The 15,997-nt window shown below is 35.4% G+C and overlaps 1 protein-coding gene across 9 annotated transcripts in view; it reads right to left on the minus strand.

Moving 5' to 3' along the window:
• Positions 1-15,997, minus strand: part of RGS7 (regulator of G protein signaling 7) — a 603,142-nt gene that overhangs the window by 81,488 nt on the left and 505,657 nt on the right. For all 9 annotated transcript variants that reach the window (XM_033412379.2, XM_033412378.2, XM_012538138.3 and 6 more), the window contains 3 exons: positions 4,626-4,690; positions 3,688-3,764; positions 3,500-3,581 (listed from right to left, as the gene is read on the minus strand). In XM_033412379.2, the coding sequence (XP_033268270.1) occupies positions 3,500-3,581; positions 3,688-3,764; positions 4,626-4,690 (224 nt within the window). The remainder of the gene's footprint in view (positions 1-3,499; positions 3,582-3,687; positions 3,765-4,625; positions 4,691-15,997) is intronic.

The raw sequence follows: 15,997 nt of genomic DNA on the forward strand, positions 1-15,997 counted from the left end.
GCTCCACAGCAGGGCTGTGTGGAACAAGTTTGGTTGCTCTTCACCCCTCGGACCCAGAGCATCAGCACCATTATATTTTGAAAGGCCAGTCCACTGGACTTCTTTATTTTGCTCCATGATGATTGTATTTTAAGAATCTCATTGCTCCTTTCTGTTATTGGGCCTCAGAATCACTCTGATATAACTCAATAGGTTACAAAAACTTTGAATCTTATGGAACTCCTTAAACTTCTTATGCAAATCTATAACCTCTTCTTCAGAAACTTTTAAACTCCAAATTTTAATGTATTTTTGTGTGCGTGTGCACACACACACAACACACACACACACTTCACCAGACTGCTCCAAACTAATTTATTCAAAGAAAAATTTACAAAAATGTATATAAAATTTCAGACAAACTCCTGCTCTTCAAAAGACCATGATCTGATAATATTAAAACAAGTACTAGGAAGTTAGTATCAATGAAACCCTTCAGCAGTGTGGCAAACAGAATTTTTATTTCAATTTAACTAGTTGCTCAAATTCAATTAATATAGACTAAGAATTCATTAGCCCTTGAAGAGGCTTCATAAAAGTATCAAAACACTAAATACACAAGTTAACCCAAATCCCAAATTATCTTTGACATTTGCTACAATTTGGTGTATTTCCCCTACTATCATCTTGAGTAGTTAGTGTGTGGCAATTCTGTCTGGAGTCCTTGATAACTGAAGAGTCCTTTTCAGTGTTAAGACCTTAATTTTTTTTCTGGAGTAAACACGGACATGCTTAAAGAAGCTAAATTTATTTCATAAAGGTATTAAATGCAATAAAATGAGTACACTGCGTTAAGTGACGGCATTTAAAAAAACTAAATCACACTGCATATATTTTCTACATCTCTAAGTTCATGTAATATAATATTTTACATTAAATTTAAGTATACTTTAAAGATTCTGAGCTTCTTTTTGAGATTTCCTCTTCCCTACTACACTTTTGGCTAATGGTTTCCAACCTATTTTAACTAAATAAATGGCAGCATCAAGCCAGATCAAATCAAAGCAAACCAAACGAAATGCAATGTAGCACATCACTTTTACTTGAATTAGTAAAAGCTTTATAAGGATTAATTGCTCTCTGCTACATTTTTTGGAAAGGTTTAACAGTAGGATTATGCAAGAAGAAATAAAATGAAAAAAATTCAACAAATAGTACTGATAGGATAACTTCATTTCTGTTTTTTGAAAATAAAGATACTTTATATAGTAATAAAGCTAAAGCAGTTCAGGAAAATATAAATTGTGTTATGAATCTATTAAATCTGAGTAGAGATTTTTATTCTAATGAGAATACTAATTTCTACAGTTTAAAAACTTGTAGTAGTGTGTTCATATTTTCGTAATAAGACTTTTTCAAAACCAAAATAAAAATAAGGACACTTTTTGGAGGTATGGTTATCTTAGAAAGCTCTTCTTATCATTGTTTAGTTAACACTACAGCCAATGAATAGAGATATAGCTTATGCATTGTGCTGGGGAAATAGCCATTAAAAGCTCTTATAGGAGCGTCTTGCTGCTAATGTCCCTGCCAGCATCATCTCTGTATTAACTCTCACTAAGGACCCAGAACTCTAAAAACCAGATACGAGGCAGGACCTGTGTGTCTGACATGGCCTCCAGACAAGTGTCATCACTTCACATGCACCTGGGACCACTGCAAAAAAATTTTTTTCTTTTTAAATGGGATACAGAGTTGTAATGTAAAAAATAAATAGTTGAAGGTAGGGTTGGATTAGGTGCATTCCATTCTCAGAGGCATACAGATAACCCAAAACTCTATTTTTTTCCCTCTAGAAAATAAACAATAACCAAGTATTGCATAACATGTTCATTTTAAGTGTTATAAAGCCCCTCATAAGCATCCACAAATTGAATAAGGGACATGGAACTAATGGCTTCAGGGTGGTTTCTGCCTCCAGGTGCTCCTTTGGATGACTTTCTAATTGAAAGCCTAATGAGGGGTATAGCAGGTGACCCCTTGGAGAGCACTCATATGTGCTTCTTGCTCTGTGGAGACACAGAGGACTGGAGCCTGACTTACACTGGTTAGAGCAAAGAACAACTGTGAACAGGTTCTGCTTCCAACAGGGCACATAGAAGGCAAGGGATTGGCTGAGTAATTCTTGGGGGATGGAGCAGGGGAGTGTGTTGAGGTGAGATCAATCGACATGCTGGGAGAACATGAGTTTTTGCTATAGAATGGATGTGGGCAGTGTAGGGGAACCGGCATGGAGTGAGTCCTCTTGGGTTGCCAGGAGGATATAGGCCATCAAAGTTAAACTAGGCTAGAGATGGGCCACCAGATGTCCAGGGGCATAAAGTGGAGAAACATGAGAACATAATGTATTAACCAGTTTCTAGAGATGGCTTAAAACAAACAAACAAGCGAGGAAAAATCCTACTTCATATCCTTGCAATACTTATGCATGTGGCCTCACAATCCTTTATACCATGAGTAATAAAACTCAAGCTGAATTTTGAGTAGGAAAGACAGTTAAAGCTCAGTTCTAATTTTTTTGAATTCAAAAAATTCCATACGAAATTTAACAACTGCATTACTATCTAAAATTTAAATATATATCAATATATATCCATAACTATATGTATATAGGTATAGATACAGATATATATACAAACCTTTGGAAAACAGACCTATTTTGGTCAGTTTCTAAAGGTAGTTGAGAAGAAAATTTTAAGATATTCTCAAAGAATCTTGATTTATCTCATGCTGTGATCCTGTTATTTAATAATAGTATGCAAATATTATTCTCTAGGTCTGTGTTTAAAGAAATATATAGAAAACAAAGACCTAGCATCAAAATATGCTATATGAGAGTAGACATGCTTTCTTATGAATGCTCATAACCACTGTTTAATTCCTTACACAAAGTTTTCTGGTATTAATCAAGGACATTTGTTATTTGTTACTCTGACTCACATGGTTTAACATTACTATTTAAGAAAACCAGCTAAGTTACTGTATGTAGATTCAATGACCAGTTACATCATTAGAAGTATGAGCTGAACTGAAACTGAGCCACCTAAAATGTTTCCATGAAAGTTGACATTCAAAGCATGTTGTTAGTAAGTTTTAAAAAGAAAAATTAGTGGAGGAACAACATTTTGACTAATACTTTTACTATCAATCCAGAAAAATGTAGATCATAAGCCATGTAAAACTGCTTTGTTGCAGTCTTCTTTCTTTCAAGTGTATGAAAGTATCAAGCACCTCAAAAGCAAAGAATGAGCAAGCAAGTAATGTCATGTTAGAAAAATGCATAGTTTTAAAAAATATTATACTATTGAACTCTAGTCATCTTACACAAAAGTGGCTATCTTTTCTTAAATAATTCACCAAGACTTTGGGACAAGTGACGGAGTTACTGCATTCTGCATTCTTCCTTTACTTTCCAAAGGCTGAGATTATGAAGTTAGACAACGTTGGTGCGCTTGCTTACCACGGGTCTGTGTACGTCCCAGAATGCTCTCTCCTGACTATCAAGGATCTTTCTTTCAATCTTGTCTCTCTTCTTGTCCACTCTGTTAATATCATAATAATGAATAATAAGTAGTGTTAATTATAGTGCCTCTCTGGACAAAAGGCCACAACTTGGACAAATCTTCCAAAAGACTCACAAGGACTCACTTTGCTTGTGCTTCTGCTTGCATAAAAATGAACTCCCACTTCCGAGCAAATGCCCTCTGCAGCCTGGCCAAGCTCTCCTGAAAAATATACCACGGTGAAGACATTCTGGTCCTCAGCTTTACGACTCCTTTCTAGTTTATCTACCATATGTACTTACCAAAAAAACAAATCAGAATTTCTAAAGGAGTAAGTGTACTTGGAATGATAAGTCATGCTCACTGAACGCAGCTAATACTCATATTAACAGTCATAGAGGACACAGGAAAACCTATTATGAATATTAATGTTGGAGAATATAACTAAAAATCAAAAATACTAAACTTACCTTATATAAAAAAAGTGCTCAAGACTAATCCATTGGATTTTCCTGTGCTCATTTTACTGAGGAACAGGAAAGCAATACTCTCTACTACTGATTCAACCAGTCTATCCAGTTCCTGAGAAAAATTTAAACCTTCAGCCCCCTACTACCCAGTTGTAGACAGTGCTTCAAGTTTAGTAAATCAGAACATAGCAACCATCTGAACAAACTACATGAGATTAATTTAATCTGCGGATGGTGACCAACATAAAGGTTTTGCAAAAACCATTTTCCCAGTGTAAATGCTCTATAATTCTCTAAGTTTGGATATCTTCATTATATATAGTATATATATACACATATATATAAGTTTTTACATTTAAGTCAATTTTAGCAAATAAGATATGCTTCCTCCTTCTTCTCTGAGTTTGTGTATTTAGAATTTCACCATCCTCAGTGTGAATGATGAGAGGAAATAAGCAAGTAAGGGATATGTTAAATCATTATGCTGCCCTTCCCTGGAAATCTGATCCCTAAGATCCATGAATGTAGAAAGTTAAGAGTGCCCAGAAATGACCGTAGGCCTTATTCTTGCTCATTTTATACCTTTCTTTGTCAGGAAGTCCTTGGTACTTACAGCTTCATAGTCAGCTAGTTCCAGCCTTGCTTTGTTTTGCATTGTTCTTTTGCAGAGGTAAACCGCTGTAAAGGAAAAAAAATCAATCATCTCTCACCTGCTTATTTACATTGAGACACTAAAAATAAAAATAGAGCATTATAAACCAAGACATGTTGGTCTTTGTCATTTTTCCCCAAGTTGTAATTTTCTCTTTTTATCTTTTTTTGGACAAAATAAGTAATCTGTAACATCATTACTGAAATTCAAACATAGCGGTAATATAAAAAGGTGTTATAAGAAAATAGATATGTTTAGAAACTTGGTAACCACTTACTTTATTTCATTAAATCGTTGTCACGATTTTAGCTTCCTCAAAATATAAGGAGAAAAAAATAAAGCCTTTTCAATAAAAGATCAAATGAATGTTAAAATCTGGATATACAAATAAAACGATTTTTAAAAAAGAATTGCATGAAGAGGGAATCACTATTTGCACATTTAATTATTTCCGTATTCTACTGTCAACTGAAATAATTTATTAATGTAAACTGAAGGCTTCTTAGAATCTTCTTTGCTGCAATCCACAAGGATCAATCATCAATCAGTCATTTTGTCACTAGGAGAGAGGAGAGTATACATCTGACCTAACTATAATCCAATAACCTTTTAATTCTATTTTCCTTGAGGACTCTGTCTTCTCCATTACCAGGCAAAGTCCATCTGGGCAGAAGATTTACAGGATAAATGACAGATAGAAAGAGGACGTTGACAGCAGCATTGCCATCGAACAATCAAATTTCTTCAGTGATTTCAGGAATATTAGTGACTCTCATGTTAATATCAAGACATTCAGAAGGGAGGAGACAGGATGTTGAAGTAGAAGGAATGGAGCTCTCTCACAAAATACCAAAATCACAACTATCTTCAGAACAACCACTGACAAAAAAGACTGTAACCTACCAAAGAAGATATTCTACATCCAAAGACAAACAGGAAGCCACAATGAGAAGGGGCATTTTCACAATATAATCAAATCTCATACCCACCAGGTGGGCAACCCACAAACTGGAAAACAATTATATCTCAGAAGTTCTTCCACAGTAGTGAGACTTCTGAGCCAGACGTCAGGCTCCCCAGTCTGAGGGTCTGGCATCAGGAGGAGGAACCACCAGAGAATTGGGCTTTGAAGGCCAGGGGACTTGAGTGCAGGAGTTCCACAGGACTGGGGGAAACAGACACGCCACTCTTGAAGTGTGCACACAAGGTTTCACGTGCCCTGGCATCCAGGACAAAGCAGTGACTCCACAGGAGCCTGGGCCAGATCTACCTGCAAGTCTTAGAGGGTCTCCTGGGGAGGCACGGGTGGGCTGTGGCACATGGTGAGGGCAAGGACACTGGTAGTGGAGGGCCAGGGAATATTCATCAGTGTGAGCTCTCCAGGAGGCTGCCATTTTGGCACTGAGACCCAACCCCACCCAACAGCCTGCAGACTCCAGTACTGGGACGCCTCAGGCCAAACAACCAACAAGGTGAGAACACAGCCCCACCCATCAGCAGACAGGCTGCCAAAAGTTGTCCTGAGCTCACAGCCTCCTCTGAACACACCTGTTGACATGGCCCTGCCCACCAGAGGGACAACACCCAGCTCCCCCGACCAGTGGGCAGGCACCAGTCTCTCCTACCAGGAAGCCTGCACAAGTCCCTGGAAGAACCTAACGACCAGGGGGCAAACACCAGGAGCAAGAGGAAGTACGATCCTGCAGCCTACAGAACAGAGACCACAAACAGAAAGTTAGACAAAATGAGATGGCAGAGAAATATGTTCCAGATGAAGGAACAAGATAAAACCCCAGAAGAACAAGTAGGTGAAGTGTAGATAGGCAATCTACCTGAAAAAGAATTTGGAGTAATGATCATAAAGATGATCCAAGATCTCAGAAAAAGAATGAAGGCACAGACCAAGAAGATAAAAGAAATGTTTAACAAAGCGGTAGATAATTCAAAGAACAAAAAACAGAGATGAACAATAAAATAACTGAAATGAAAAATATACTAGAAGGAATAATTTTCAGAATAAATGAGGCATAAGAACAGACAAGTGAGCTGGAAGGCAGATTGGTGGAAATCACTGCCATGGAAAAGAATAAAGAAAAAAGAATGAAAATGAATGAAGACAGTCACAGAGAGCTCTGGGACAACATTAAATGTATCAACATTTGCATTATAGGGGTCTCAGAAGGAGAAGAGAGAGAGGAAAGGACCTGGGAAAATATTTGAACAGATAATAGGAGAAAACTTCCTTAACATGGAAAAGGAAACACTCACTCAAGTCCAGGAAGCACAGAGAGTCCCATACAGGATAAAACCAAGGAGGAATATGCAGAGACACATATTAACCAAACTAACAAAAATTAAAAGCAACGAGAAAATACTAAAAGCAACAAGGGAAAAGCAACAAATAACATACAATGGAATCCCAATAAGGCTATCAGCTGATTTTTCAGCAGAAACTCTGCAGGTCAGAAGGGAATGACATGATATATTTAAATGATGAAAGGAAAAAAACTATAACTAAGAATACTCTACTTAGCAAGGCGCTCGTTCAGACTTGAGGAGAAATGAAAAGCTTTACTGACAAGCAAAAGCTAAGAGAATTCAGCACCACCAAACCAGCTTTACAACAAATGCTAAAGGAATTTCTCTAGGCAGAAAAGAAGAGGCAACAACTAGAAAGAAAGAAACAAACAAAATTACGAATGGGAAAGTTCACCAGTAAAGGCAAACATACAGTATAGGTTGTAAATCATCCACATGCAAATATGATATTAAAACCAGCAATCATGAGGAGAGCACAAATCCAGGATGTTGGAAATGCATTTGAAGAGACCAGCAACTTGAAAAAATCATATATATATATATATATATAGCTAAATAAAAACCACATGGGAACCTCACATAAAAATCTACAATAGATACATACACAAAAGAAAAAACATAATAAAACACAACACTAAAGATACTCATCAAATCACAAGAGAAGAGAATAAAATAGGAAGGGAAGAAAAAAGACGTACCTAAAGAAATCAAAAACAATTAACAAAATGCCAATAAGAACATACATATTGATAATTACCTTAAATGTAAATGGATTAAATACTACAAAGAAAGGCATAGATTGGCTGAATGGATACAAAAACAAGACCTGTATATATGCTGTGTAAAAGTGACCCACTTCAGATCTAGGGACACATACAGACTGAAAGTGAGGGGATGGAAAAAGATATTCCATGCAAATGGAATTAAAAAAAAAAAGCTGGAGTAGCAATACTCATATCAGACAAAATAGATGTAAAAATAAAGACTGTTACAAGAGGCAAAGAAGGACACCACATAATGATCAAGAGATGAATCCAAGAAGGTGACAAAACAATTGCAAATTTATGTTTACCCAACATAGGAGGATCTCAATATAGAAGGCAAATGCTAACAGCATTAAAGAAAAAATCAACAGTAACAGAATAACAGTGGGGGACTTTAACACCTCACTTACATCAATGGAGAGAACACGCAGACAGAAAATCAATAAGGAAACACAATAAGGCCTTAAATGACACATTAGACTAGATGGCCTTAATTGATATTTATAAAACATTCCATCCAAAAGCAGCAGAATACACATTCTTCTCAAGTACACATGGAACATTCTCTAAGATAGAACACATGCTGGACCACAAAGCAAGCCTCTATAAATTTAAGAAAATTGAAATCATATCAAATATCTTTTCTGACCACATGGCTATGACATTAGAAATCAACCACAAGAAAAAAAACAGAAACACGTGGAGGTGAAATATTATGTCACTAAACAATCAATGGATCACTGAAGAAATCAAAGAGAAAATTAAAAAATACCTAGAGACAAATGATAAGGAAAACATGTCGATCAAAATCCTATGGGGTGCAGCAAAAGCAGTTCTAAAAGGGAAGTTTATAGCAATACAATCTTACCTCAGGAAACAAGGGAAATCTTAAATAAACAACCTAAACCTATACCAAATCAACTAGAGAAAGAAGAACTAAAAAATCCCAAAGTTAGTAGAAGAAAGAAAACATAAAGATGAGAGCAGAAATAAATTAAATACAGACTAAGAAAACATCTATGAAACTAAAAGATGGTTCTTTGAAAAGATAAACAAAACTGATAAACCTTTAGCCAGACTCATCAAGAAAAAATGGGAGAGGACTGAAATCAGTAACATTAGAAATGAAAAAGGAGAAGTTACAACAGACACCACAGAAATACAAAGGACCATAAGACACTACTACAAGCAACTATACACCAATAAAATGGACAACCTAGAAGAAAAGGACAATTTTGTAGAAAGTACAATCTCCCAACACTGAATCAGGAAGAAATAGAAAATATGAATAGACCAATCACAAGCACTGAAATTGAAACTGTGAATCACAACAAACAAAAGGCCAGGAACAAATGGCTTCACAGGCAAATTCTATCAAACATTTAGAGAGGGGTTAACATCTATCCTTCTGAAACTATTCCAAAAAATTGCAGAGGAAGGAAAACACCCAAACTCATTCTATGAGGCCACCATCACCCTGATACCAACACCAGAAAACGATATCACAAAAAAAGAAAACTACAGGTCAATATCACTGATGAACATATACACAAAAATCCTCAACAAAATACTAGCCATCTGAATCCAACAATACCTTATAAGGATCAAAATGGGATTTTGATCAAATGGGATTTATTTCAGGCGTGCAAGTGTTTTTTAATATCCACAAATCAATCAGTGTGATACAGTACATTAACAATTTGAAGAACAAAAACCATATGATCATCTCAATAGATGCAGAAAAAGCTTTTGACAAAATTCAACAGCCATTTATGATAAAAACTCTCCAGAAAGTGGGCATAGAGGGAACATACCTCAACATAATAAAGGCCATATATGACAAACCTACAGGTAACATCATATTCAATGGTGAAAAGCTGAAAGCATTTCCTCTAAGATCAGGAACAAGACAAGGATTTCCACTCTCACCACTTTTCTTCAACATAGTTTTGGAAGTCCTAGCCATGGCAATCAGAGAAGAAAAAGAAATGAAAGTAATCCAAATTGGAAAAGAAAAAGGAAAATTGTCACTGTTTGCAGGTGACATGATACTATACATAGAAAATCCTAAAGATGCTACCAGAAAACTGCTAGAAGTAATCAATGAATTCAGTAAAGTTGCAGGATACAAAATTAATACACAGAAATCTGTTCCACTTTTATACAACAACAACAAAAGATCAGAAAGAGAAATTAAAGAAACAATCACATTTACTATTGCATGAAAAATAATCAAATACTTAGGAATAAACCTACCTAAGAAGACAAAATACCTGTACTCCCCAAACTATGAGATGCTGATGAAAGAAACTGAAGATGACACAAACAGATGTAAAGATATACCATGTTCTTGAATTGGAAGAATCAGTATTGTCAAAATGGCTGTACTACACAAGGCAATCTACAGATTCAATCAATCCCTGTCAAATAACCAATGGCATTTTCCACAGAACTAGAACAAAAATCTTAAAATTTGTATTGAAACACAAAAGACCCTGAATAGCCAAAGCAATCTTGAGAAAGAAAAGTGGAGCTGGAGGAATCAGGCTCCCTGACTTCCGACTATACTGCAAAGCTACAGCAATCAAAACAGTATGGTACTGGCACAAAAACAGAAATATAGATCAATGAAACATGACAGCAAGCCCAGAAATAAACCCATGCACCTATGGTCAATTAATCTATGACAAAGGAAGCAAGAACATACAATGGAGAAAAGACAGTCTCTTCAATAAGTGGTGCTGGGAAAACTAGACGGCTACATGTAAAAAAAGAAATTAGAAATTTCTTTAACACCATACAAAAAACAAACTCAAAATGGATTAAAGACCTAAATGTAAGACTGAATGCTATAAAACTATTAGAGGAAAACATAGGTAGAACACTCTTTGATATAAATCACAGCAATATCTTTTTCGAGCCATATCCTAGAGTAATGGCAATAAAACCAAAAATAAACAAATGATCATCTCAATAGATGCAGAAAATTCTTTTGACAAAATTCAACACCCACATAATAAAGGCCATATATGACAAACCAACAGGTAACATCATAGTCAATGGTGAAAAACTGAAAGCATTTCCTCTAAGATCAGGAACAAGACAAAGATTTCCACACTTTTATTCAACATAGTTTTGGAAGTCTGAGCCACAGCAATCAGAGAAGAAAAAGAAATAAAAGGAATCCAAGACACCAATCCATTAGAGATCTAAATGGAATACTGAATACTATAAAACTCCTAGAGGAAGTAATAGGTAGGACAATTTTTGACATAAATCACAGCAATATCTTTTTGGATCCACCTCTTAAAGTAATGAAAATAAAAACAAAAATAAACAAATGAGACCTAATAATCTTACAAGCTTTTGCACAGCAAAGGAAACCACAAACAAAACAAAAAGACAACCCAGAGGATGGGAAACAATATTTGCAAATGAAGTGACTGACAATGGGTTAATCTCCAAAATATACAAACAGCTCACGCAGCTCAACATCAAAAAAACAAAGAACGCAATCAAAAAATGGGCAGAAGACCTAAATAGACATTTCTCCAAAGAAGACATACAGATGGCCAAAAAACACATGAAAAAATGCTCAACATCACTAATTATTAGAGAAGTGCAAATCAAAACTATAACAAGGTATCACCTCACACTATTCAGAATAGCCATCATCAAAAAATCTACAAAGAATAAATGCTGGAGATGGTGTAGAGTAAAGGGAACCCTCTTGCACTGTTGGTGGTAATGTAAATTGATACAGCCACTATGTAGAACAGTATGAAGGTTCCTTAAAAAACTAAAAATAGAACTACCATATGACCCAGCAATCCCACTACTGGGCATATACCCTGAAAAAATCATAATTCAAAAAGACACATGCTCCTCAATATTCACTGCAGCACTATTTACAATAGCCAGGACATGGAAGCAACATGAATGTCCATCAACAGAGGAATGGATATAGAAGATGTGGTACATATATACAATGGAATATTACTCAGCCATAAAAAGGAACAAAACTGTGTCATTTGCAGAGACATTAATGGACCTAGAGACTGTCATACAGAGTGAAGTAAGTCAGAAAGAGAAAAACAAATATCGTATATTAACACATATATGTGGTATCAAGAAAAATGGTAATGATGATCTTACTTGCAAAGCAGAAATTAGAGACACAAACATATGGATACCAAGGGTGAAGGGGGGGAATGAATTGGGAGATTAGGATTGACATATATACACTATTAAGTATAAAATAGATGACTAATGAGAACCTATGGTGTAGCACAAGGAACTCTACTTGGTGCTCTGTGGTGACCTAAATGGGAAGGAAATCCAAACAATAGGGGATATATGTATATGTATGGCTGAGTCGCTTTGCTGTACAGCAGAAACTGACACTGACACAGCAGTGTAGAAAAAGTATACTCCAATTAAAAAAACAAACAAACAAACAAAATGGGCAGAAGACCTAAATAGACATTTCTCCAAAGAAGACATACAGATGGCCAAAAAGCACATGAAAAGATGCTCCACATAGCTAATTATTAAAGAAATGCAAATCAAAACTACAATGAGGTAATATCTCACAACAGTCAGAATGGCCATCATCAAAAAGTCTAAAAACAATAAATGCTGGAGAGGGTATGAAGAAAACAGAACCTTCCTACACTGTTGGCGGGAATGTAAATTGGGACACTCCCTATGGAGAACAGTATGGTGGTTCCTTAAAAAACTAAAAATTGAACTACCATATGATCCAGCAATCCCCCTTCTGGGCATATACCCAGAGAAAACCATAATTCAAAAAGATACATGCACCCCAATGTTCACTGCAGCACTATTTACAATAGTCAAGACATGCAAGCAACCTAAATGGCCATCGAAGGCAGAATGGATAAAAAAGATTTTGTACATATATACAATGGAATACTACTCAGCCATAATAAAGAATGAAATAATGCCATCTGCATCAACATGGATGGACCTAGAGATTATCATACTAAGTGAAATAAGTCATACAGAGGAAGACAAATATCACATGATACCACTTATATGTGGAATCAAAAAAAATGATACAAATGAACTTATTTACAAAACAGACTCACAGACTTTGAAAACAAACTTATGGTTACCAGGGGGAAAGGTGGTGGGGAGGAATAAATTAGGAGTTTGGGATTAACATACACACACTACTATATATAAAATAGATAATCAACAAGGGTCTACTGTATAGCCAGGGAACTCTACTCAATATTCTGTAATAACCTATATGGAAAAGAATCTGAAAAAGAATGGATATTTGTATGTGTATAACTGAATCACTTTGCTGTACATCTGAAACTAAGACAATATTGTAAATCAACTGTACTCCAATATACAATAAAAATTAAATTAAAATAAACAAAATATGACCAACCAAAAACAAAAAAGTTATTCAGAGCCCTCTGGAAAGTCTCATTTTCAGAATATTTTTGTAATTTTCCATAACATATGGTATTTCAGTCTCATAAAATTCAAGATAAACTCTATCAATTCTAGATGCCAAATAAATCCATTGGATAAAGAGTGTCAAATATCACTTTTTGTAAGGCTAGCCCTGGGGGATCTCTTATAAATACAACTTTTGCACTAATCTGTACCACCTTCAGTTTTTGATAATGAAATCCAGCTGATATCAGTGAGGAAATAACTTATACAAAAAATCTGAGGCCACTGAAAACACTGATGCTATTTATTCAATTTCTGCCCTCTAAGATTTCCTGTATGAAAGTCATGGGAAAGGAGAGACCAACCTTGGAATGACGCTAATATTACTACAAACACTAAAAACCTAGGATAGATTTTAGAACACTTCTCTCTATAATCTACTATGGTAATTTTATTTTTCTATTAATATTAGTAATTTTCATATGTAGATTACAAAATAACTGATTTTAAAAATTATTAATTTTCAAAATTTACAAAATTGAAAATTGAAAAACAAAATTGATATGATGTAATTTCCTAATTGGATATAATTTACACTCTCTCCTGAAGAAACTTTTAATGTACAGGCCACCGTGATTTTAACAAAATATCTAAAATGTTTTCAGCAGTTGGTGAAAGAGATTGTAATGTATATGCAACATTCCTGAGGGTATCTCTTCATGAGAGAAAGATTGAATTTTCTTAAATACCTAATTAAATAATTTCAGATTTCCTATGGAATCACCTTTAATCAAATTTCAAGCCCCATCAGTCAGCCCTCCTCTATATATATGCAGAAGGCTGCATCAGCCTCTACTTGTTTTATTGATTGTGGTCATCTAAACTTTGTTCTTTTCAAAATAAGACCCCTTTTGGGAAACATATTTCTAACCTCATTAGGTAAACTAATGAATAAAGCAGGAGCAGAGTGATATTTTTAAGTTGAATGTTCACTAAGAATTTATGCATCCTTTATTATAGGTAAATGCAATTTTCTTTAACTGTCTAGGAAACAAAATGAAGGTATGGACAGGCAGTGCCAGTTATAGAGCAGATGTTTCATATGTATTTGTTGAATGAGTGAATGAATGAATAAATGAATGTACAGGATATTTTCAGAAGAAGCTATTGAGAAGTTGAATTAATTCAAGTAATTTCTACTAGACTCTTTGGTAAAGAGAAAGAAGGGAAAATGTGAAGGCTGTATTAGCAGAGTAGGGAACACTCTGAAATTCTGTTGAAAATAGACCAAATATGGTCATGACTGGAATGGCCCAAACCTCACCAATCTAGTCTAGACACGGTACAGCATGTTGACAGGAACAGATGATACTTTTATTCTTCATCAGCAGAGAGTATCAGCATTGGGCTGATATGGATGAGGGAGGAGGATCAAGCAAATGAAAAAGAGTTTCAAATTAATTCAATTTATCAAAGATTGAAAAAATGGGAGTACTTGGGCATAGTCAAAACTATGGCTCAGTTCAATTCTTTTTGTACTGATCTCTAATTATTTAGGCACTAAAAGTGCCCTATGATGTTGTGTATGGACCTAGGCCCTGGTACAAAGTATGAATACTTTTTAATATAATGCTTGAATTTTTTTCTGTACTGCCAAATTATTGAAAATACAATGAAAAAACCCATTTCTGCAGTTCTATTTAAGATATTTCCCATTATCAAGGTTTAACTTCAATTTAAAATGTAAATATATCTCTTTGCAGTAGTTTTCTGGGAGACTATAATGAGATAGTTTTGAGGACTTAAAGGGTCAACAAACAAGTAGTTTAATAGGAAGCTCTGCCACTAAGTGGAAGAAAGTTTGAGAAACCCTGAAGTGTTACTCTGGCTTAAATAGTTGTGTAGTAAAGGCATAGAATTTGGCTTAAATACAACTTAGAATTTAGATGGAAAAGTCGAAGTTTCTGGATCACATGTCTAATTGAGTAGAAAGTAAAATCTGACATCAGTTTTTCCATTTAATTTCATAAAGCTCTAAATGTAGAGTAGCCTGTTGAGCAAACACTGATACTCATGACAAAAGGGTACAGAATTGTATCACAGAGGTCGGTGAGAAAATCACTGAGATCCTAATATCTAAATATGGACAGGACATAAATATAATTCATAAAGACTAGAAATACAATTGCCAAGTAAATACTGGAAAAATATCCAACTGTCAACCAAAGTAATACAAATGTAACACATAGAGTCATAATGCAACTCTTTTTTATCTTTTAAAGTTTACTTTGTGGTATAATAATAAAAATTCAGGCAAGTTTCACAGTCTTGTTTGTCACTCTTGGGTAATTCAAAAAGTCCCAGTTTATGAATAAGAATGTGCATCCAAGTAATAGTCGAAACTCCAAGCTTGGTTTAAGGTCTTGAAGGCTTCCCCTTTCCCCCAGCTTCTGTGAAATAAGTGTGAGTGCCTTCTTTCTCCACCTTGTTTTTCTGTGTCCGCCTCAAAGTATTGTAACCAAGGCTTCTCGTCTTCTGGGATTGGAGTACAGCAAGGAAAGAGCGGAAAGGTGAGTGCTGATATTCTTACCCTACTGGTACCACCGTGATGATCTAGTGTTGCCACTCTCTGGACTTGGCAGGGGTTTAAAGTTTACTGTATTTCTCAGGTACTTTTGTGGATGCTTTGGAGAATCTCTCCCCTGCGAGATCTCCTGTGGGGATCTCTCACCTGCAGCACCCTTTTGCTGGGGCTGGCAAATGCCATAGCCCTTGATTTGTACCTTTAGCTTCTCTTTGCAATGCTGTTTGTCCCTC

The sequence above is a fragment of the Orcinus orca genome, chromosome 1, assembly GCF_937001465.1.
Source record: "Orcinus orca chromosome 1, mOrcOrc1.1, whole genome shotgun sequence".
In the NCBI taxonomy this organism is placed as follows: Eukaryota; Metazoa; Chordata; class Mammalia; order Artiodactyla; family Delphinidae; genus Orcinus; species Orcinus orca.